We start from the raw sequence: 26153 nt of genomic DNA, 5'->3' as shown, positions 1-26153 counted from the left end.
CTCACTTGCTTTAATTGCATCTTCTCAATTCACTTTTTGCATTGACTTTGGCAAAAGCTGCAGTTTTAATATACAGGAAAAAAACTACCTCACAGACATTGTAACTAGTTTTTTTTATGGAATTCTACTTTGCTTCTCATTTTTTTCCACCAACCAAGAAACAATAAGAAAGGTCCACCTAGGGCAAATCAGTAGTATAACAAGAAGTTAGAATAAAAAAAAATGACAAAGATGATCAATTTGAAAAAAAAGTTTATATTTCATTATGTTTTTATTAGTGCCTTATAATTATGCATGATATTGGTTTATTGTGACTTTTCCACAAATGGACATAACATAATTTGCTCCATTTCATTCCCCAGTGCTTCCTGTTTCTTTTCTCATCTCCCCTCACAATCCTCTTCCTCTGCTGTATTGGTCTTCCTTCTATTTATTATTTTTTTTTGTTTTGTTTTTAACTGCTACATTATATTTATACATTAAATAAGATTATTTGGAACATATTCAGGAATGCACATAGCATTACCAATTTTTTGCTTAATTAAAGCCTAGAGGAAGTAAGTAACCTCATATTGATTAAGAGCTTCTATAATTCCTGGTGGAAAAGTTAAACTTTCCTGAAAGTAAATTATTATTGGTAGATTAAAAAATATTTATTGAGTATTTTTGATGCTATACTAGGTATTATAAAATGATGGTTCTCATTTCTTCTAGGTATTTTTCTCAAATGTTATTACCCTGAGGAAATACTATCAGTGATGCAATCCTTTTCTGTTCAGTGCTTTCCCATTTATTTATTTAGTGATGCTGGGTATAGAACCCAGGGGTGCTCTACCACTGAACTACATCCCAGCCCTGTTTTTTTGTTAATTTTGTGTAACAATGAGGGTCTCCTTCCATTTCCATGCAATTTCCCTTCTCTCTCCCTTTCCCTCCCACCACTTGTCTCTGTTTAATGTTAATCTTTTCCTCATGCTCTTCCTCCCTGCTCTGTTCTTAGTTGCTCTCCTTATATCAAAGAAGACATTTAGCATTTGTTTTTTAGGGATTGGCTAGATTCACTTAGCATAATCTGCTCTAATGCCATCCATTTCCCTGCAAATTCCATGATTTTGTCATTTCTTAGTGCTGCGTAATACTCCATTGTGTGTAAATGCCACATTTTTTTTTTATCCATTCATCTACTAAAGGGCATCTAGGTGGGTTCCACAGTCTAGCTATTGTGAATTGTGCTGCTGTGAACACTGATGTGGCAGTATCCCTATAGTACGCTCTTTTAAGGTCTTCAGGGAATATTCCGAGAAGGGCTATAGCTGGGTCAAATGGTGGTTCCATTCCCAGCTTTGCCAGGAATCTCCATATTGCTTTCCAAATTGACCGCACCAATTTGCAGTCCCACCAGCAATGTACAAGTGTACCCTTTTCCCCACATCCTCGCCAGTTCTTATTGTTGTTTGACTTCATAATGGATGCCAATCTTACTGGAGTGAGATGATATCTTAGGGTGGTTTTGATTTGCATTTCTCTGACTGCTAGAGATGGTGAGCATTTATTCATGTACTTGTTGATTGATTGTATGTTCTCCTCTGAGAAGTGTCTGTTCAGGTCCTTGGCCCATTTGTTGATTGGGTTATTTGTTATCTTATGGTTTAATTTTTTGAGTTCTTTGTATACTCTGGATATTAGGGCTCTATCTGAAGTGTGAGGAGTAAAAATTTGTTCCCAGGATGTAGGCTCCCTATTTACCTCTCTTATTGTTTCTCTTGCTGAGAAAAAAAAAAAAAAAACAAGGAACCAAGAATGGATTCCCGTTGGTGCTTCTGCCAGTTCTGAATTCAGCTGCACTGAATTCACTGGAGTGTTATGTCGGAACTACTCTCTAGGGTATAGAAAGAACTCACAAATCTAAATACACACACACACACACACACTAAATAAATAAATAAATAAATAAATAAATAACTCACAAATCTAAATACACACACACACACACACACACACACACACACACACACTAAGCAAGTAAATAAATAAATAAATAAATAAAATAACCGAATCAATAAATGGGCCACGGACCTGAACAGACACTTCTCAGAATATGATATACAATTAATCAACAAATATATGCAAATATGCTCATTATCACTAGCACTTAGAAAAGTTAAATTCAAAACTACTCTAAGATTTCGAGTTCAGTCTTAAAGGCTGGAAATGAGCATGTTTCACTTCTCTTTCTCTTTCTACCACCAAATCCTCATAGAAATTAGAAAGGACATTTGAAATGCTCAGTGATCAACAATAAGAATCAGAATTCTCAAGGACTGAACACAAAAACAGATTATGAAGGAGTAGATCAATTGCAAAAAACAAAAGCAAATATAGGATGTGCAAGAAAAAATTCCCTTGAAGAAGTTGAGATGAAACAGGCTGCTTTATGCTTTCAGTATTATATACCAGGGATCAAAGAGCACAGGACAACAATAAGATAGTTATCTGGGGTACCACACAGTGGGGTATGTAGAGCAAAAACATGGGAAACCCTGCAGAATAAAAGGCATAAACTGAACATCCCTCACTCAGAACCCAAACAAGGAATCACCAACAAGCAGGGAGGGATTGAGAAGAGCTGGATAATGCACTTAAGAAGCCTGACTGAGTATCTATACCAAGAAGTTGTACACAAAACTACATATCATGTTCAAACACACAGGCTACAGCCACCAAAATTTACCATGCCCTAGACCACAATGAAAACGCCAGCCCATTCCATTAAGGTGTTATCACACAGGCTGCAATTCCTTGTGCATCAAAAATTACAATAATTTTGACTTCTCAAAAGACAAAATTCCATATATAATGAAATTAGGTCCATAGAAACAATGCCAAATAATTGTTAGATTAAAGCAAAAATCAAGATGGAATTAAATTAAAATACTATAATAGTCATATGGTGAGTATGGCAGAAGCAACAGGGATTTAGATATATGTATTTGAAAAGAGATTGAAATCAAATGGCATATGCTTTTAACGTAAAAACCTAAGAAAATACCTGGATACTGGCACGCACCTGCAATCCGAACTGCTAGGAAGGCTGAGACAGGAGGATAGCAAGTTTGAGGCTAACCTCAGCAATTTCTGAGAATCTGTTTCAAAATATAAAATGAAAAGGACTATGGATGTATCTCAGTTTAGGATTCAATCCCCAATACCACAAACAACAAGAAGAAAACATGGAATAGAGAATAGAAGAAATAAGTAAGAAAGAGTTAATATAAAGTTTAAACAACAAATGAAACCAAGGAAAAAAGCATCAGGGGCTAGCGAATTAAAACAAAACATGTACTTAAAAGGTTAATAAGATACTTTAGCAAGTATGATCAAAATAAAAAGTTTCAAATAGTTGCCAGAAATGAAATGAGAATCATCAACCATGATGAGGAGTCGAAAGTTTCATAGGAAACTCAGCTTCAGAGCAATGCATTGCTTTATTAAATGTAGATTAACTGAGTTGTTAATTTAAAAAAAATCAGTTATGAATGAATGTATACTTTCCTGATGCCTACACTACTAGCTTGCAAAAGGGTTTAAAGTTAATAATAATTGAAATGTATCCCTCGGGAGAATTTTTAAAAGGAGAAAAAAGTAATTCAGGTGTTCCTGGTGCAGAAAGAAAGTGGCCAAGATAATTGTTTCCTCCTTAGGCGTGTTAGTGAGCTCTCATGCTCTGTGCCATGGACAGAGAAGGCAGAGTCTGGCATTTCTGCTGAGGCAGAGGCAGGAGAAGCAGTAGTGATTCATGGGGGAAAAGGTACTCCATGCAGAAAAAACAAGTAACTTAATGTTATTTACTGGTATTTGTCACCATTGATACCTCTAAAACCCGGACGGTCATTTGGCCCTTTCTGTTCAGGCTTGAATTTCTAGATCTGCATGGATCTGACAGAAAGAAAGAAAGTAACTTCTAGTTGTTCTCTTTCCCAATAGGTGCCTAGAATGTAAAAATAATTCTAATGATAACTTACATATCTTTTGAGACGATATACACTTTTTAAAAGTATTAATGTTCCTTCACCAGGCTACACTTGCAGCTAATATTAATTCTCCCAAAAATATCATACAGCCTCCAAAACTATAAAAATAATCACAATTAAGAGTGAGGAAAGTGTAAAAGACATCAGCTTCAACAGATGCAGACTTTAATCCCAGTGGCTGAGGCAGAAGGATCACAGGTTCAAAGCCAGCCTCAGAAAAAAGCAAGGTGCTAAGCAATAGTCTTAGTAGTCAAAGTTTTCAAAGTAAAACCAATAGTGAGATCCTGTCTCTAAATAAAATACAAAACAGGGCTGGGGATGTGGCTCAGTGGTGGAGAGTTCCTGACTTCAATCCCTGGTACCCACCCACCCCCCAAAAAACAGACATCTACTCTCTTACCTGTTATGTAAGTGCTTTACTGTACTAATGTAAATATTATCTGTTGTTGTTTAAACAGTATAAATGACACATAAATTTTGGCTTCTATCTCAGAGCTGAGAGTGTTAATCTGTAATCCAAATAGAGAGGTGGACAAAAGAGAGCTGAGGGGCACTTGCAGTTTGTGGCCCAGGTGGCTCTACAGAAAGGTGAATTGGATCATGAGCTCTAACCTCATCAGTGGATTAACCCACTGATGGGTTCATAATTTGACAGGATTATTGGGATTTGGTAAAAACTGTAGGCAGTAGGGCATGGTTGGAAGGTAGGTCATTGGAATTGATTCCCTAGAAGGGGACATCTCATTCCTCAGTTCTTCCTTTTCCTCACCATTTTTCTGATCTCCATGAGATGAGCAGCTCTGTTTTGAAGCCAGTCTCCCTGGCTTGTTGATGGCCATCTTCTCCTGGTGTCTTTAAATGGTCTTTCCCTTATACACATCTAGGTCCAAATTTCACCTTATAAGGATCCCAATCCTATCAAATTAGGACTCATCCTAATCACCACGTTTTATTTTAATCCTCTCTTTATAATGTTCTCTCCAAATACAGATACCTTATGAGGCACTGGGGATTAGAACTGCAACATATCTTCTATGATGTTTATAAAGTGACGGCCAGGTAAGAAACAGAATTATGGCTAGCAAAGAGCTCCTATCCAGGGCCTCCAAATCTGAACTGAAAGAAGAAAGTCAAATTCTGACAAATCTCATTAGTATCACATAATCAGTAGAGAGATAAGCAATCAGGAATACGTCATGATGAAATCCTGAAGAGTGTTATTAGTGACTGGGTTTTGTGCTCTCAGCAAATGCAGCAGAGTTGCCTGAGCTCACCATTTTAGAAGGTTTCAATCAAAATTGAGAAAATAATCCCAAACCAACTGCTATAGGACAAATGGTACAACTCCAACTTGACATAAGACAAAATTCTCAAGTCAGGAAATAAGGAACAGGCCCACACAACATAGGGTATATTCAAGTCTTAACAAGTTCATGACTTGTCTGGATTTTGCCCACAAAGAGGCTCTGAAATGTAACTCGAAACACCATATCATGGCTCTAAAATTTATCTCAGAATTAGAAAGATATCAGATATGGTAGTTAAAGGCAAATTACAACCACATATTCTCCAAATAAGATCCAGTGAGAGGTCTATTCAAAGCTGCTTCTATGAAGCATAAGCTAAATGAAGGAACTACATGCATACATTTGTAAACACACACACACACACACACACACACACACACACTACATCAAAAAAAAAAAAAAAAAAAAAAGAAAAAAAACCCCAGAGATCATGATATGTAAAAGCTAGATGAAGAATTTGTTTTAGGAAAAACAAATGATCAAACCTAGTGAAATATCATTCCCCAGAATTGTGCTACAAAATAATTTAATAAGGACATAAATTTAATAAGAGCTCAAAATTAAGACAAACAATCAAATTAAATTAAAAAAAGAAACTCCAGAGGCAGAGAAGCAGAGTCTAAATGCTACATTCAAACCAATAAATAAATTACAAAAATCAGGCCATAGATAAACAAGAAGGCATGAAATTATCAAGTGCATGTGAATAAAATGGATTGAGTATCCAATGATATAAGTACATCCATCATTGGGTATTTTGTCAGGAATGCAACTTAAATAAAATATACTTTCTTATAGCCTTTGAGATACCATATGGCATCAACATTCTACAAGGTAGAATTCCAATACAACCAGAAAATGTGCTTTGAAGGTATCAATTGAATGAATTGCATTTGTAAGTATTCATGTAATACAGCCAGTACCAGAAAAGTGCTACCTTAGAATTTGATTCTTGTACCAAGTTATGGGTTTACAAACACATCAAACATGGGGGTTATAAACCAGCAATTTTAGAGCAGTCATCACACCAATCTTTTTTTCATAATTTCTTTTGGCTTGAGCTAATTTGTGATGAGTCATGGAGTGAAAAACTTCTAACAATGAAAGCTTTAAGAACTCAAGAAGGGGGCTGAGGTTGTAGCTCATTGGTAGAGCAGACATGAGGCACTGGGTTTGATCCTCAGCACCATGGAAAAGTAAATAAATAAATAACATTATTGCATCCATCTACAACTAAAAACTTATTTAGAAACTCAAAATTATTTATAAACTCAAGATGGGGGACTTTTTCAAGATAGTAGCATAGAGGGGGTTGCTTTCCTGGTTGCTTCTTGGTGTTAAACCAAGAAAGCAAATAGGCAGCTTCACAGGAAGGTTGATTAAAAAAAAAAAAAAGAGGGGGGACTTTACTGGGAATTAATACTGGACATTCAAAGCAAATGTGAACTCAGCAGTTTGTCTATAATAAAATAAGGGAGAAATTCCCAGTGACATCACCAGCAGCAGCACCAACCAAAGTGGTACCCCAGTGAGCAAAGTGGAAGGGTAGGGAATTAAAGGAATCCACATTTTGAGGAGCCTGAGGCATGCTTGGGTATGGAGCGATCAGAGATAAAAGACATTGTCTGACTAAACTGAAAGGCATGCTGCACATCCTTGTGTGGGAAAGAAGCCACATCTCTCCCAGATGGACATGGAGTACAGATGAAGGAAATATTTTGTATCTGCTTTACTGAGTCCAGCAGCTGTCAGAGCCAATTCCTGGAAAACTAGAGCTTAACTGAAAATGCAGTTCTAAGAAACCAATGCTGCACAGCATAGAGTGTGCCTAAGTGACCAGGAGAAAATCAAAGGTGAAGAGAAGTTTACACAGGGGAATGCAGGTCATGGAAACCCACCTGGCTCCCCTCTCCCCCTCAAGACTGGTGGCTTGCAGGACCAGCTGAAAGAGAAGCACCCAGCCACGGATTTGAAAGGTCAGGGACAGGAGTGATTTACCGAAGAGTGACCAGGAAACAAAGGGTCTGCAGGTGACAGAGTAAACTAAGGATTGGCTCTTCCACTGCATGAGTGGAACCCAGGAGAGATCCTGGGGTACAGTGTTCCAGCATGGACTGACAACTTCTTGGCCCTGCAGATATATAGATTTAAAATTTTCAGACCAATTGTCAATCAAGAAGAAACCAGAGCCTACCCAAGACTAAACCTCATCTCCAGTAGCTCTGCCTATGGGATTTTCTCTCACAGAATATTCCAATGACCCCATCCTGAGGGTAGAGCAGACATCACACTCCATCCCACCCCACCAATCACTGCTGAGAAAGGAAGATCAGAATCAACTCCAACAGAATCAGTTCTATAAATTTTCATCAATTTTTTTTTCTATTTCTTTTCTTTTAATTTTATTTACTTTTTATTTTTTCTTTCTTTCTCTTTAATTGTGACCTGAACAGTTTATGGACATTTATACATATTCATGTTTGTTTCTTTTTTCTCATCTCTAGAATTTTTTGAAGGTAGTTGTTTTTCATTGATCAATGTTTTAAAGACGAGGATGTTTTATTAGTATATTGTGGTTTTGTTTTGTATTCTTTTATTTTTATTTTTAAAATTTTTATTTTATATATTTTGTTCTCACTTATCTGTTTCCCTTGATTCTATTTCTCTTTTTATCTGCTAACTGCCAATATTTATTGCTGTATCATTCACTCTCCCAATAATATTTTATTTTTATTTGTATCCCACCTATAATCAACACATCCTCAATCACTCCTAGTTTGCTCCCTGTTCACCACTCAAAATTGGAAACCCATTTGCAATCTTACTGTTTTTACTGTGGATAATAATTGTAGATGTCATAGCAGGAACTATCTGGTTTAATGCCGTATATTGTTTACATTGGTTGTTGTTATTATTTGTCTCCCACTAAGCAGTTACATACTGCAATCCTTCAGGGACACTATAATCCCACAGGATAGAAACTCTGCTGCCTCAAAACCACACTGTTAGAGTGGACTTCAAACAAAAGTTAATAGGAGGGACAAAGAAGGTCACTTCAAACTGCTTAAGGGAAATATGCATCAACAAGACATAACATTTGTAAATATTTATGCCCAAACAATGAAGCATCTATGTACATCAAACAAACTTCTCAATTTCAAGAATCAAATAGACCATAACACAATAGTACTGGGTGACTTTAGCACATCTCTCCCAAACCCAGATAGATCCTCCAAACAAAAACTAAATAAAGAAACTATAGAACTAAAAAAATACAATTACTAATTTAAACTTAACAAACATACATAGAATATTTCATTCATCAGTGACTATATACACTTTCTTCTCAGTAGCACACGGATCCTTCTTTAAAATAGACCACATCGTAGGCCAAAAAGCAACTCTTAGAAAATACAAAAAAAAAATAGAGATAATGCCTTGCATTCTGTCAGATTATGATGGAATAAAATTAGAAATCAATGAGAAAATAAAAAATGGAGAGTCTCACACACCCCTGGAGACTAAATAACATGCTATTAAATGACCAATGTTCATCTGAAGTAATGAGGGATGGAATTTAAAAAATGCTTAGAGGCAAATGAGAATAGTGACACACATATGAAATCTCTGGGACACTATGAAGGCAGTTCTAGAAGAAAGTTCATTACATTGAGTTCATTCATTAAAAGAATAGAAACTCAACAAATAAATAACCTAACATTACATCTCAAAGCCCTAGAAAAAGAAAAACAAATTAACACCAAAAGCAGTAGAATACAGGAAAACTTAAAATCACAGTTGAAATCAATAAAATTGAAAGAAGAAAATTTTAAAAATCAACAAAATAAAAAGTTGGTTCTTTGAAAAAATAAATAAAACCCTTAGACAACCTAACCAAGAGAAAGGGAAAAAGACCCAAATTCCATGATGAAAAAGCAAATATCACAATGGTCACTACTGAAATACAGAGGATTATCAGAAACTATTTTGAAAACTTATAATCTAATAAAATAGAAAAATTTAAAGACAAAATTGAATCTGAAGGATATAGAAAATTTAATCAGATCAATATCAAGTAGAGAAATTGAAAATGCTCTCAAAAACCTACCAAGAAAGAAAAGCCTAGGATAAGATGAATTCTCCGAATCTGTAGAATTTTTTCTTTTAAAGAAGAAGTAACATCAATCCTAAAATTATTCCATGAAGTAGAGAAGAAGGAAAGATTGCCAAACTCATTCTATGAACCTACTATCACCCTAACACCAAAACCAGACAAAGACACATCAAGGAAAGAAAACTTCAAACCAATATCCCTGATGAACATAGATGCCAAAATTCTTAATAAAATATGGGCAAATCACACACAAAAAATATTAAATAGTGCACCATGATTAAGTGAGTTTCATTCTGGGGATGCAATTTTGTTATTCATATGGAAATCAATAAATGTAATTCACCATATCGAAGAATAACATGATTATCTCAATAGATGCAGAAAAAGAATTTGACAAAATTCAGGATTCATTCACGCTCAAAACACTAGAAAAACTAGGGATAGTAGGAACATACTTCACAAATGCTATGTAGATGGAAACCAAGGCCAATATCATTTTAAATGGAGAAAATTGAAAGCATTCCCCCCGACATGGAACCAGACATGGAAGCTCTCTTTCTTCACTTCTATTCAAGAAAAGTGAAGCAGGAGGCATCACAACACCAGGCCTTAAAATGAACAAACAAACATACAACAACAACAAAAATTCTACATAGCATTGGTACAAAAACAAACATGGACACAATGGAACAGAATAGAAGAAACAGAGACAAACCCAAATAAGTAGAGTGATCTCGTACTGGACAAAGGTGTCGTAAACATACATTGGAGGAAAAAATGGCCTCTTTAACAAGTGATGCTAGGAAAACTGGAAATACATATGTAGCAAAATGAAATCACCAACCCCCCCCCCCCCTCTCATTCTGCACAAAACTCAACTCAATGTGGATCAAGGACCTAGGCATTAGACCAGAGATCCTGTGCCTACTAGATGTAGGCCAAATCTCCATCACATCAGCTTAGGAAACAAATTCCTCAACAAAACTCCTAAAACACAAGGAGTAAAATAAAGAATCAATAATTGGTATGGTATCAAACTAAATGACAGAAATACAATGAAAACTACATTGAGATTTCATTTCACTCCAGTCAGAATGGCAATTATCAAGTATACAAGTAATGATAAATGTTGGAAATAAGCATGTTGAGGAAAAGGTTCACCCATATATTGCCGATGGGTGTGCAACCAATCTGGAGAGCAGTCTAGAGATTCTTCAGAAAACTTGGAGTGAAACCACCATTTGACCCAGTTTTCCCACTCTTTGGTTTATACACAAAGGACTTAAAATCAACATACTATAGGGCCATGGCCACATCAATGTTTATTGTGAATTGACCTACTATGAGCAGAGCTATCAACCAACCTGGCTGCCCTTCCACGGATGAATGGATAATGAAAATGTGGTGTATATGTACATAGGGAATATTACTCAGCCATAAAAAAGAATGGTTATGACTTTTGCTGGTAAAAGGATAGTTCTGGAAACTATCGTGCTGTAAATAATAATTATAAAGAGGAGACAGAGACAAGGTGCAGAGGCAGGGAAGGTAGCAGAGTGGCTCTTTGCCAATAGGCCACATTTATTTACACCAATAGGTTACATTAGGTCATTAGTACCATAACTACATTATTGTTTAGAGTAGCAGTAAGGTTGCTTATACTGCAGTTACATTTCACAGTTACAATATTCAAGGTTAGGACTTTGTGCAGTTGTCAAGAAAGTCCATTGTCTGAAGTTACTGTTAGGCAGGCAGATCCAGGAGCACCAGGGCTTGATAAAACATTGTAATTATCTATCAAACAAGTTTCTTTATTCCCAGAAGCTATGTGCCTACAACCAAGATCCAGGCTTGATGAGACTCTAACACAGAGGCTTCTCAGGGCATTGCAGACGAGCTAGACATTGCACATATATTAGCTACATTATTGGATCCCAAGAGAGATTGCATGGCTTTCTAAGGGTGAGAAACAGGGTGCCTATGATCCCCTGGGAGTTTGCTCACCAGGGAAACACTCCCCTGTACATTTCCACAATCAGAATCCTTTCATGTCCCCTTTCTTGTTTTTTAAGGCCTTTCAGATGAATAATAATTGTTTGTCTTTTTGTTAATGTCACCATGGGCAAAAAAGTAGGGAAACATTGGCAACAGCAAGCACAACATAATAATCCCAATATTAATAAACAAGTACCTATGAATAATTGTTTGACCCAAGTAAAGTTGGATAAACAAGAAGTTAGCCAATCCAATAAATCTAAACCTCCATTGTCTTCTTGAACCTTTTAAATGATATCTTTAAGGTAGTCTAACTCCTTTGCGATAGAGTTACTATTAAATTGAAGCAACACATATTATTAAGCTCCTGACATCCTTTATGATGTAATAGCAACAACTAATAAATTGTGGCCTGATTATCAAGAAGAGTTTGATGATGTTTTTTTTGTTCTACATTAAGCATATCAATTGTCATAGAGGTATGATTCATATGTTTTTACAATAGCACAGGCCAGTTTCATAGTGATTTTGTAAGTCCCGACAGCTAATGTAGGGATATCCACTAAGGAAAATGTCAAAGCATTAAATTTTGTCTTAGAAGGTTTACTGAATCATCACAGTTTTGTTTTAAAAGGCAAGTTTTAAGAATACGATGTGCTCGTTTAACCAAAACCTTTCCAGTAGGATTAGGAGAAATTTTATGAATTAAAATTATATTTTATTGATTACAAAATTGTGTGAAAGTGCAAGAAGTATATGTAGGGGCCTTATCCATTTTTAAATAGATAAACTCGTCCATGGTGGCAAAGCAGAGTAATAAATAAGAAATGTAATCAGATATCTTTTTAGATCTTTGGGCACTAGCCCAAATGAATGCAGAATGAGTATCAATAAAAACATGAAGAAAGGATTAAGGATGAAAAGGAGGGAAATGGGTAATATCCATTTGTCAAAGTGCATTAGAATGTAGGCCTCGTGGATTTACAGATTTTCACATAGGGGCCCAAAAGTTGAGAACAGTTGTTGACTATAGCATGAACCTGTTGAGAAGAAATGGAAAACATTTTTATTAGTGATTGAGTATTTTGATGAAAAAAATCCAAGGGATTTTACAGTATCTGAAAATAAAGGACAAAGGGATTTCATAGCTTTATTCGTGCGAGTGTTACCTTCTCTCAAAGGTCCAGGAATTTTGGTGTGACTGTGTATAGGAGAGAGGAAGATAGAAGACATATGGTGCTGCAAAAGAGTTTAAAGGGTTAAAAAAAAAGAGATAGTAAGTTGGAATCCAAACAAAGGCAAAACACAGCTATAAAAATAAGAGGAACAAGTTTAGTTATAAATTTAGAGTCTGGGCTGGGATTATAGCTCAGTGGCAGAGTGCTTGCCTAGCATGTGTGAGCACTAGGTTCGATCCTCAGCACCACATAAAAATAAACAAATAAAATACATTTAGAATCTTTAATAATGTTTAAAGTATTAGAAAATAGTCTTGGCGCTAAGATAATGGCAGCTAATGCTCTCACTCTGGAGAGATTTGAGGTAGGGTATAATAGTCCATTTATCATTAATAAGAACAGATATTACTCTTCTTTATTTAATTTTATCTGTATACTCCTTTAATCCATTTATAAGAGGAATGGTAGAAATTAAGATGGCTATAGTTAAGAAACCTGATATAACAGAAAATTGTCCATCATGAGGCATGTGAAAATCAATTGGTGTTAAAATATCTGTTCATATAACTTGATAGTAGAGGAAATCTGTAAGCATAGAGATATGAAGTTTTTTCTTTTTTTAATATTTTAATATTTATTTTTTAGTTTTCGGCGGACACAACATCTTTGTTTGTATGTGGTGCTGAGGATCGAACCCAGGCCGCACGCATGCCAGGCCAGAGTGCTACCGCTTGAGCCACATCCCCAGCCTGAGATATGAAGTTTTTTCATAACTAAGGTGTAAAATATGAATGTCCAAGTCGGGTAAGGATAAAGTTTTGGTATGATTATCAGTAATTAATTGAGCATACATGTCAGTAAAAGGCAAAATATCATAGCCTGAAAAAATGAGGACAATGTAATTATTTTAATATATTTTTATTATAATTAGCAAATACTGTTGTGAAAGCATAAGGTGTTTTAACAATAACTTTCAATGACAATGGCACATTAGATATTGAAAGTTGATCCACCATTATTGTTGATAATATTTATTAATTTTTTGTAAAGCCTATTTTAAAGAAGGAGTTAAATAAAGAAAGGAGTCAGTGTCCTTTTTTTAACAACTGGAAAAAATGAGAGATCAGTTTGGCATCAGCTGTAATTTTTAATTTATGTATTTAAGAAACTATACTTACGAAGGTTAATTTCTTTTATGTTAAATTTAATTTACTTACTTTAATTATAACAAAAAACATAAGACAAACATTATTTATAGTATTAATCATCTTTGTTGAAGAAAAATTTTACACGTAATGAATATTATATATATTTTTTAGAAATTAAGATGTCATTGTTTGGTCACCTAGAAAAACCCATAAGCCAGAACCTTAAAGACATCTATATTTTTATTTGATTACTTGATTTGAATTAAGTTATTTGGATCCATTTTTTTAATTTAAATTTTAATTGATGAACACTTATTTGTTTAAGTGTCAATTTAATATCAAGTACATAATATATAGATTTAAGACAGGCCTGTACAATTGGAAATGTCAGGTATAGAACTTAATAGCTATAATGGACCTTGAAATCAAAGGTTTTATATAGCCAGATATATGTCCTTGATGATTATCATATTCATCCCCAATATAACATGTTTCTATCTTTTTAGAATTTATTAAAAGGAATTTTGAATGTATATGAGAGTTAACTCCAGAGAAATTGGCCTTTGTTAAAACCTTTATAGTTAGATAAAACAAGACCAATCAGAAAAATACATCAACTTATATAGAATATTTAAAAATTTACATCGCTGAAATACTTTTTATTAGGTCGAAATGTACTTTTGGCTCAGATAAGAGCCAGTTGAAAGCCTGTGAAATTTTTAAGAAAAAACTTTTTTTTCAAAAAGAAGCTTATACTTTTAGAATGTTTCTACTTTTCTCTTTCTGTGTTATAACATTAGGGAGGAACTGGTTAAGAAAGCTGGCTGAAAAGATAAGATAAGGTAAGATAGCTAGCCAAGCAGTTTGGATTTAAAAGAGACACTTTTTTTCTTTTGTTTTAACTGGTTTTTCATAAGGTAAATCTTGTAGGTCCTGTAATTTACATTTTAAATATAAAGCTAGGAAAATTAGAGATCCAGCAGAAGTTTCAAGGGAAGTAAAACTGTTGTAACCATTTTTTTCTTTTCTTTTATAATTTTCTTAAATCTTGGTGTTGTAGTTTATCTACTTTGTGGAGAATTATTTTTTCTTTTTTTCTTTTTGTTTTAAATATTGTAAATCTTGTAACAGTTTCCACACATGGTTGGTTATAAGTAATGATTTGTTGTGGATTGGAAAGGATAGAACATGGTAGCCACAGGGAGCTTTTGAATACTTGTTTATTTTATTTCCTTTGCCCCAGACCATGGTGGCCTCTTAAGGCCATGCATAAAGCCATACCATAAAAGTATTTATTACCATGACATTAATATCTGTGTCTGATAACCCTTGACTGCTCACTTAAACAGAGTTAAGTTAGGTCTACTTATAGTAACTGATAAAAATGCTTCAATGACAGTAGAGTCAAACCTTGTATTTTTCCTTTCATTTAAACATTTTAACTCTTTGAATACATCAAAAGGGAACTGTTTATATTTATATTTAGGTTTATTAGCAGAATTTATCTCAATAGGACAGACAGGTAAGTTATTAGACTCCCCTTCCTCCACAGATTGTCCCAAACACTCAATTAACAGGGATCTAGCTGGGGGCAGCACAGTGTTATAGTAGACCACAGAGGCAATGGCAGTGAATTAATTAGAGGCTTCTTATGCATGGGAGGCTCCAGGACAGCTCTGGGCAGAGTTAGTTGTTGCCAGGGCTATGTCAATGCTGAGGGAGGAGCAGTGGGGGATTTAAAGGTGCCACATAACCAGGCACAGAAGGAGGAGAGCAGGCAGGTTGGGAAATAGAGGTTTTATCAAGCACATCTTAAAAAAAAAAAAAAAAAAAACTTTGAAGCATAGATATAGAAGTTTGTGGCTTCTCATGAAGTGTTTCACCTATTTTCTCCCAGTCCTTTAAATTTAGTTTCCCACTTTCTGGATAAAAAGACAACAAGAGCTTATCTCTGTCAGCAAGGCCGTAAGATCAGCATTATTTATGGTATGTCCAGCCTTGCAAATAAGAGAGAAAGCTCGACCTGATGATGTTGTTGAGTGACAGATAGAGATGGAGAATTACCCATAGCCTACTGATTAGGGGTCAGTACTAGCCGATGAAAGCGATGCATGTCAGAAGCCTGTTCCAGGCATGAGTAAGCTACTCCCTTCCCTATTGCCTGTCAAGGTCAACAAGGGTCTCTATTAAGGCAGATTCTGTTGTCCCAAACTCTCTGTGGATTGAGAGGATTTAGGGGGGAAATAGCTTGTCTTGTGCCCCAACATTGGTCACCAGTTGTAGGGAATAATAATAAAGAAGAGACAGAGACAAGGTGCAGAGGCAGGGAAGATGACAGAGTGGCTCTTTGTCCAAGCTGCCACATTTATTTATACCAATACATTACATTAGGCCATTAGTACGGTAACTACATTATTGTTTAGAGTAACAGTAAGGTTGCTTATACTGCAGTTACATTTCACAGTTACCATATGCAATGTTAGGAGCTTCGTGGAGTTCTCAAGAAAGTCCATTGTCTGAAGTCATTGTTAGGCAGGGAGAGTAACAGAGCTTGATGAAACATTGTAATTGTCTAACAAACTAGTTTCTTTATTCCCAGGAGCTATGTGCTTGCAATCAAGGTCAAAGTTTGATGAGGCTCTAACACAGAGGCTTCCCAGGGCATTACATACCAGCTAGACATTGCACATATATTAGCTATATTACTAGATCCTAAGAGAGATTGCATGGCATTCTAAGGGTGGGAAAAAGGGTGCCTGTTAACCCCCAGGAGTTTGCTCATTAAGGGAACACTTCTCTGTACATTTCCACGGTCAGAATCCCTACATCATGCTAAGTGAAATAGGTCAATTCCCAAAAAGCAAAGGTTGAATGTTCTCTTTGATATGTGGATGCTAACAGGCAACAAGAGGTAGGGAGGGAAAGAATAAAAATTCAGTAGTTTAGACAAAGGGGAATGAATGAATGGGAGGGAGATAGGATTAGGAAAAACAGTAGAATAAATAGGATATTTCTTTACAAGTTTATATATGAACACCCCACCAGTGGAACTCTACTTCATGTGTAACCATAAGAATGGAATCTTAATTAGAACAAGTTATACTCCATGTATGTATAATAATACTGTCATGTATATCTGTAAAGAACAAATTAAAAATGTTTTTTAAAAAATAACTCAAGAAGGCCAATGGTCATCTAGACTATCCATGGATCCATTCTTAACACTGAATTTTTATTATTTTAAATATGTTTTGTTTTGTTTCTACAATTCAGGTGTGTATCACTGTTTATTAAGTAGGTTATCATAGGTGATTTGACCCTGGCTCAATCTTATAGAGTTCATTCAATTTGTATATTTTAACAATTTCATTACTGGCTCACTTAAAAGTCTCCTAAAGCATTTCCCTAGTACTAAATTAATTCCTACACTACTTAATGTTAAGTTAGATGTTTTAAATGAGCCAACCACTTTCTTCAATGGATTTCTGAGAATTCTTACCCAGTTCAATGGTATGATATTAAAGTTATCAAAAACTTGTACGTGCCAGTGTTCTCTCCATAAATCTTCTCAGTACTAAAGATCTTAGGTTTATACTTCCATGCATAGCTTTCAGAAGTATACCAAAATTAAATAATTAACTATCAGCTGATGACAAGGTTTTACATAACCATGGTTAAAGATCTGATGAGAGTTTATTAGAATGCAACTGACAGGAAATTTTGTTATTTCTTCAAAACACAATATTTTAAGATAATAATTAGTATGCTGACTATAACTACACCTGGACTCTCAGATTTCATACATTTTTGAAACACACACTGGTTACATACTCAACATACTCAATATAACTTAAAGAAAGCTAAGTATAATTTATTATTTTACAATGTTTCTCATGCAATTTAACATATCAAATCATCTTAATTAATTTAATAGTTCTATTTTTATAAGGAGAATTAATAAAGTTTTTTTGTGATATTTTAGGGAGCCATAAGAAACCAATACTCCAAAAATATCTCATCAGAATTTCTTTAAAATTTGTTTTGGAGAAATTATCAAAAATTTCAAAGAGTTTAAAGCTCTTGATTAAAACAGAATCACAATAGTCATTTGATTAATCAGATGACTAAAAAAAATACTTCAAAGGCAAATAGAGAAAGTTATATAGTTATAGGGGGGGAACCCCTTATCTCATTTTACAAAATTCAGTTTTCTTAAGTAATAAATGACCTAATAAAGACAAAGTGAAACAAAGGAATATCTTTAAATATGTTTTGTTTTGTTTCTACAATTCAGGTGTGTATCACTGTTTATTAAGTAGATTATCATAGGTAATTTGACCCTGGCTCAATCTTATAGAGAAAACAAAGAAATATCTTGATAGAAACAGAGCCTTTGTTTTCTAGTTCAATTATCTGAAATACAGCGAAAATCATTTCTTAATTCCCTATTTAGAACAGACAAACACTTCAGGAAAAAAAAAATTTACTTAGCAGAATCAGCTTCTAGTTTCTCATTAATGTAATTTTGATATCAATGTTCAATTTTTAGAAAAACTTATAATTTACTTTTTATCTTAATCAGCTTGGTCAGACACAAAATTCACTTTCAAAGATTACTCTTCGATAAGTCTTGCAAAACTTTCTTATATCCATTCAGTTTTTGTCCCGTACCTTTCCTCTTTTTCACTTTGAATCCACTAGTCTTTCTACTTTAAAACAAAAATGATCCTCTGTTTCCCTTAACATTCTCATGCCTTTTAGATTTCCTAAAAAGTACATCTTCCCTTCTTTGTATTCTTGCATATGGTATTGTTTCCTTCATTACTTCCATTGATTTCAACTACATATATATTAGTTAGAATTCTTAACCCTTATTTACCTTAATTTTCAGTGAACACTGGCAATTTGTGAACTGTCAGTCACACCAACAATGTGTGGATTGGAAGTCTATGAATCATAATTTCTACAAGTATATGTTTTCTTACAGCACAATTTGCATTACATCACAGAATATGTTTAATAACTGTTCCAAATATCTTCAGTCTCTCTTTAATAAGAAACTGTAAAGGAGGAAAAATTTTATTTCAATTCTCTTAGCTTTTTCTTTTTTTTTTTAAGTTAGGTCTGAGAATTATATAGTTAATAGAGATTTCCCTCAGCCTCAACTTTCTGTGCATCATGATAAGAATAGTAAAACATTTTGGTATAGGAAAATCATCTCTCACATGGGAATTTTATCTTACATATTTTAAGACACTAGCAATTTTGCTACTATTGCTTATGAAAATGAGACAATGCATAGTTAGCAATCATCTTGAGTTATTTTCCTTGCTGAAAAAATTTTGTATTATAGAGATAACATCAGCTTATTTTACTAATAAACCTAGATAGGAAAAGTTTCATTTCTATATTTATTTCTGACAACTCAAAACACATGTCTATTTTAATCAAAATGACACATTTTAGATGTTTTTCTTTTTCCCAAAGATTATCCCAGTACAATTGGAAAACAATTTGGGTTAGTTTATATCCTTGTAAGAATTTAAGGTATACTTAATTAATGTAAGCACTTATTATTATATTTAAGTTAATTAAATAAAGTTCTATGACAACTTAATTTTGGCAATACTACAAAAAGTAGAAAAGTTTACATACAGATAACATATAAACACATATAAATAAAAACATATTTTATATATTTTATTTAAAATTTTTATCTACATGCCAAATATAATAATACGAAGCTTACTAATTTATTAAAGAATATCTGGAGCTGAATTGCTTTTCTGGGCAATGAACAAGATTACTGGCCCAGATGGTCAAAGCTTGTGACTAATACTTGTGAAAAAAAATTTGGGTATACTTGCCATTTGCCTTCTAAAAGGGATCTTTTAGAGGCAATCTTGGATTCATTTAATTTTAGAGATGACTCTGTGTATCAGTTAAAGACTGCATTCCATTTTTATCTTTTGATGTTTTTGGATTTTTTTTCTTTTCTTTTTTTTTCTTTTTTTTTGTTGCTAGGTATAATTTTATTTTATATAAAAAGTGTTCTTGTGATTCTTCAGAGCCCAGGAATTGGTGCTGGTGATTGGAGGGACCTGCCCCCCACTGGTTCATTAAATCCTCTGCCCAGGTGCCCTCAGAATACAGGCTAGGAAGTCCAAGAGGAAATCCAAGCAAGAGCCTCACACTCTTGCTAATCCAGTCATTCTATGACCTCAGGAGTCACATATAATGTCAGTGTTTCTGGCCCCCGCAGGATCCTCACTGCCAGCTGGGATTGGGTTCGAACAGCTTCATAAACATCTTCAGCATTTTGTACCAGCTGCTCCCCAATGGCCAAGATCACATCACCGGGTCGTAGACCAGCCCTGTGTGCAGGGGAACCCAGGATGACTTTATGGATGAGCACACCATGTTGAACATCAGGAAAGCTTGGTTCTCGTAGCTGTAGTTCAGCAAGAATGCTGGGAGTAAGAGTCAGCATCATCACTCCAATATAGCGGCGCTGGCACCCACTGATTCCAAACCAGGAGTCTGGCATGTGTGAGGCACTGGGTTCGATCCTCAGCACCATGTATAAATAAATAAAATAAAGGTCTATCAACAATTTTCTTTTCCCCACGATGCAAAAACTCTCTAAGGCGATCAGAAGGGATAGCAAAGGAGATTCCAGCTGTGACCTTCATGGTATTCACTCCAATCACCTCCCCATCCAGGTTAACCAGGGGACCTCCAGAGTTTCCAAAATCAATAGCTGCATCAGTTTGAATGTATTCCACATTGGTTTGGGGGAGTCCCAGGTCTCTGGCTGGACGTTGAGCAGAGCGGACAATGCCAGATGTGATCGTGTTCTGCAGTGCAAACGGACTTCCCATGGCAACAACAAACTCCCCTTGCCGGACATCAGCGGACCGTCCCAGGGGCAATGTGGGGAGAGGCTCCTTGGTCTGAATCCTCAGCGTGGCAATGTCTGCCACAGGATCCACAGCTGTGACCATGGCCTCATATGTGTCGCCACTAGGCAGCCTCACACGGACTCGGCGCCGATCCGCCACCACATGGGCATTGGTAACAATGAGCCCGTCAGCAGCTACCACAAATCCTGAGCCGTTCGAGATAGGGACTTCACGGCCAGAGAAAGGGTGCCGGTCCAGGATCTCGATATAGACCACGGCAGGTGCCGTCTTCTCCACTACGTCTGCGATGAAATTGTACTGGCTCCTGGGTGAGGTGGGTGGCGGAGCAGAGACAGCAGCAAGGACCGATGGGGGACCCCGACCCCCACCCCACAACAGCAGCAGCACAGAGCGCCCAGAGCTACCGCCAGCCACACGCGCGAGCGGGTTCCAGGGGTCCCCGAGGACTCCTGGGTCCGGGGATCTGGAGTCTCAGCAGTCAGTCGTGCCCGGGGGCCCGGGGTCCCAGACGTCAGACAAGCCCGCGACTCAGGGACCCCCACAGACAACCGGGCCCGGAGACCGGGGGTCCCATAAGTCACCCCTTTTTTTCTTTTCTAATATGACTTTCAAGTGAGCAACTTTATCTAGATTAAAACTTTCCCTCAGTGTCTGCTATAATTAAAAGTTGTTCTTAGTATGGCTAATCCATTTTTCCAAACATATATAGATTCTAGGATGGTAATTCTTGCCTAAATTAGCCAGAGTCCCAGAAAATGAAGCTCCAAGCTCTTTAGAATCGAAAAAACCCACATTCAAATGGTACCTACCTAAGGCTTCTAACTGGAGGCAGCTCAATTATTTATCAGCTCCAATCTAATTTAGACTCCTATCCAAAAAAAAAAAAAAGTTCAAATAAAGTCAAAGCACTCAAAATACCCACAGAATGAATTCAAGAAATAACTCACCCACAGTTGCTGTGAAAGAGCTAAGTACTAAATAGGTTCTTTTACCTGGTCTTTTGGTAATCCTGGCTGTTGCTCAAGGGCTATTTTTTTTTTTTTTTTTAGTTCAGAAAAGCACTTGGCAAAAGTACTGATGAAAGTAAAAGAATAACAACAAAATCTTACGTTTTTAGTGCTATTTTTTAATCTTCAAAGTACTCTTCACAGAAGATTTAATTACTTCTCATAGAATAACATGAAGACACTAGGAACAATTATGGATTTTATTACTGAGAAGGAAAAACAATTACAAAAATTATGTCTATTTCCCTCTAAGTTTATGGATGACTGCTATTTATTGTTTTTTAAAGTCAAGATTATCTTTGAGTCCTTTAGTTAGCAATTTCAGAAAAATCTCACAATTTAAAACCTAAATAACACTTCATACGAATGCTGCTAGACAATACATTTATATTTTAACCCAATGTATGTGTCGATCTCATGAGTTTCATCATGTCATTGTAGAAATGTATTGTGAATTAAAATATCTAATTTAACATACAGAAAATTAAACTAGAAGAGTCCCTGACCTAACTTTTTTTAATTTTTATTTTAAAGATGAGGCAACTTAAAGTTACTGTAAGCATATACTCTCATAATTAGGAACGAGAAATTGCATACAAAAATACCAGTAGTTCTTCCTATCTTTTAGACTACTCCAATTTTTAGAACATTACTCATTTTTAGAAACCAAGAGATTTTGTTCACATGTTCAAAGTACATCATATGCTGTGATGATAGTCTACATAGTTTTAACTGAAACAATATTTACATTTAGAAGAACTTTATCATTTTAAAGCTTGCATTTCTAGGGCTACCATTTTAAGGCACTATTTGTCCATTTGTTTCTGTATACAATATTTTAGGACTCTACATTGCTTGAAAATTCCATTGTCATTTTCATATGCTCTGTTCTTATATCTATCTGAAATTTATCACTTGAGCTTCAAATCTTTGTTCATTTGATTTCAATTTAATGGGTATGAACTAAAACTTTTATATATATATATATATATATATATATATATGATATAGATTTGTATAAACTATAAGAGATCAAAAATGAATGTAACATAAGTCTTTACCCTTAAGGACTTAAAATCATCGGGAGAAAAACACTATACATAGAAATAACTAAAATATGAGTTTCAACATGGAAAGTCTTGATACAGAAGTGTAAAAATAGGCATTGGGGAAGGTAAGTGAAGAGGTCAATTTATCCTCTAGACAACATCACAAATATAAGACAACTATGGCTAGCTGCCGTGATTTTCCTCCAGTATCAAGAGAAAATCAAATTCTAATAAATTAAATATTTCCTCTTATTTTCATAACTTACTTTAAAATTTTTAAGCATTCAGAATCTACCTTATGTTCTGATTTATCTCTTTCCATTCTCTAATTAGTTTCTCCAAAGTGGCCCCACTAGTTGAAGCCAGGATTATGATCTAGGCTTTTCTATAATGAAGTAAGAATAATATCATCATTCAACACCATCAAAGATACATCATGCAAGATTCAAAACACTCTGAATCCTATATTTCTTATTAAAAAATATTACAGCACTAATTCTAGGTTTAGTTAAACAAGAACTAAAGAATATTGAAATAAAATAATAACCACTCTCCTTTTAATGTGTGTACATTAGTGCCGCATATGATAACACTCCAGTAATAAAATCAGGGCCTTTGGAATTTAGTATTAATTATGGCAGCTTCTTACAGGGCTATTTTCTGCCTTAGGAACACTTTTTGCTCTTTAACCATGGGGACAGTCAGAGCAAACAGAAATGGCACACTTTTTGCTCTTTAACCATGGGGCAGTCAGAGCAAACAGAAATAAATGTCTTTTCAGGACAGCTTCACCACCGAAATACCAGCAAATTCAACCCAATTGTTTGGAGTGAGAGAAATTTCTCATCAAGTATTAATCATCTTTTCCAAATCTTGCAGAAACTTTGTATTCTTCTCTTGGCACATTGAAACATTCCACACTGTTAGCTGGGAATATCAAAAGCCATGTCCCTCACAAACCTTTAACTCAACTAAACTTTACAAATGTATCTTTAAATGTGTTAGTTTGCTCTTCAAAATAAATATGAACATCAGATCTGATTCGTTAGATGAAATAATGAAGACTCAATAAAAATGAATGTGCAAATTTATCAAAACTTGTAGAATGCAGCTAAAAAAAAAAAAAGGATTTGAAATCAGTAATGGTATCTCCCACATAAGAAGATCAGATAAAAACAGAAAAACAAATGTAAATCAGTGCAGAGGTAATATAAATGAGAAAAATCACTGAAGCAGAAAATTTAAAAACTGGAAATGCTCCATGAAATTAAAATTTAGCTCTTTTACAAGTTTAATAAAATTGACAAACTTGTTGCTAGACTGAACTAGGTAAAAAGAGATGAAAATTGCCAGTTTTAGGAATGACAGAAAGCATTAATACTCTAGTGCTTTGCCAACAGATTAGATAACTTAGAAGAAATGGGCAGATTTCTAGAAAGAAATATTCAAAACTGATTGAAGAAATTTTTTTTCCAATAGAAGAGGAAACAAACAAACAAAAAAAACCTGAATAGATCTATAAGAAAAGAAATTAAAATAGTAATTAAAAATCTTCCCACAAAGAAAAGCCCAGGCCCAGGTGGATTTTATGAAAATGGCTCTCCCAAGGACCCCTTTGACCTTGCACATCTCCACAGGCCCTTCTGGCAGGTCTTGAAGGCAGGGTCTGACTTCAGTCTAACCCCAATTTTGGTGCAATGGCCTGTAATTCCTCCTGGAACAAGGAGAGATAGGCCTGATGAGGTTGAGGCAAGGCAATTTCTCAGTCCTATCTTGAGGGAGACGGCCATCACCCTAATTTCAGTTGAGTGAAGAACTTTCCAACTGGCACACCTTAGGATACATCTTTATATTTATCTGGAAATCTATAAAAACTCGATATAGTTTAAAGTCTCTTTCTCCATGAAAACACTACTTGTTGTCTGTCAGCTGCACTCTGGTCTGATGTCATCCAGTGGGACTAAGGGCATAGGGAGTTGACATAATTCTTATCTTGTTTTTGTTGTTTAAATACTAAATTATCTGCCTTCATTTAGGCTTGTTGTCTTTTCATACAATTAAACTATGAAATGTGTGAAGAATCAACTTAACAGTGGCAGTAGTACATGTGACTTACATCAGCCACTGCACTACCGTCTGACTGCCTTACTGTGAATTCTATACATATTTGAAAAGTAGAAAATACCTAATCCTGCCCTCAGATAATACAGGCAGTGGGAGAATGTACCAATTGTAACTGTTACCTTGATACCAATTACTCTGAAACCAAAGTCAAATGAAGACATCACAAGAAAAAATAAACTATGGACCAATAATGCTCATACAAAGACACAAAATCCTTAATAAAATATTGGAAAGCAAATACAGCAGTATTTACGAAAGGTCCATCATAAATAAGGACTTATCTCAGTAGTGCAGGAGGCTTTAGCATTCAGATTCAGTTGATGTAATACAATCTGTCAGTTGAATAAAAGACAAAACTCACCTGATTACAATAGATGCAAAAAAAAAAGTATCTCAAAAATAAAACACACAATCACAAATAAACTATTAACAAATTGGGGAGAGAAGGGAATTGTTTGCCTGATAAAGGATATATACAAAACCTGATGGCTAAATCATATTGATTAAAGACTAAATGCTTTTCTCCTAACAGAGGGCAAAACACAAGAATGTCTGATCTTGATGCCTCATTCAACATTGTACAGGAGGTTTCAAACTCAAAGGATGATGATGAGGTTGATGATGATTAAGACAACCATATTGAAAAAGAGGTATAAATTGATCTTACACAAAAATGACATGTTATTTTATGCAGAAAAATCTAAAATACACATACACCCCAACACAAAATCTGCTAGAACTAGTAAATAAAAAATAAACCAAAAAATGTTGAAGATTGCAAGACACAAGATTAATAAATAAAATACAATGGTATCCATTTACACTATAGTCTTAGCTTTTTCACTGCTGTAACTAAAAGACTCGACAAGAATAATTTTAGAAGAGGAAAAGTTTATTTGGGGTCACGGTTTTTTCAATTTGCGTTTTCCTGATTGCTAATGATGTTGAACATTTTCTTCATGTATTTGTTATTCATTTTCATTTCTTCTTTTGATAAGTGTCTGTTTAAGTCATATGCCCACTATTAATTGGTTCCACTTCATGGTCTACCTTGTGTAGTACAAATCATTTGAGAGCAGGGGGGAAACATGTGACAGTGGGCATAGGACAAGGAAATTCAAGCAGTAGTCAATAAAGCTAGTAGAATGTGTCATCAGTTCTAGATAGAGTCGAACTTTTCACCATGAGTCCGTATTCACGACTGCCCAACACTCACAGCTCTTTTAGACCCTAGAATAAGCAGAACTTCTGTGTGTTCTCAGGATGAGGAGTGGACT

The 26153-nt window shown here is 35.1% G+C and overlaps 1 protein-coding gene across 1 annotated transcript; it reads right to left on the bottom strand.

Annotated features, from left to right (window-relative positions):
- Window positions 1-19798: 19798 nt before the first annotated feature.
- LOC308649504 (serine protease HTRA2, mitochondrial-like) lies at window positions 19799-25037 on the bottom strand (the record flags this gene model as incomplete). The annotated part of the gene is given in 4 exon segments (XM_081295038.1): window positions 19799-20313; window positions 20351-21085; window positions 21088-21292; window positions 24996-25037. Coding segments are annotated over 4 exon segments (1314 nt in total). The 3' UTR covers window positions 19799-19981.
- Window positions 25038-26153: the final 1116 nt, after the last annotated feature.

The sequence above is a fragment of the Spermophilus citellus genome (genome assembly GCF_964194105.1).
Source record: "Spermophilus citellus genome assembly, chromosome: 5".
Taxonomy (NCBI): Eukaryota; Metazoa; Chordata; class Mammalia; order Rodentia; family Sciuridae; genus Spermophilus; species Spermophilus citellus.
The sequence above is the reverse complement of the archived record's forward strand: the minus strand, read 5'-3'. Positions and strand labels throughout refer to the sequence as shown.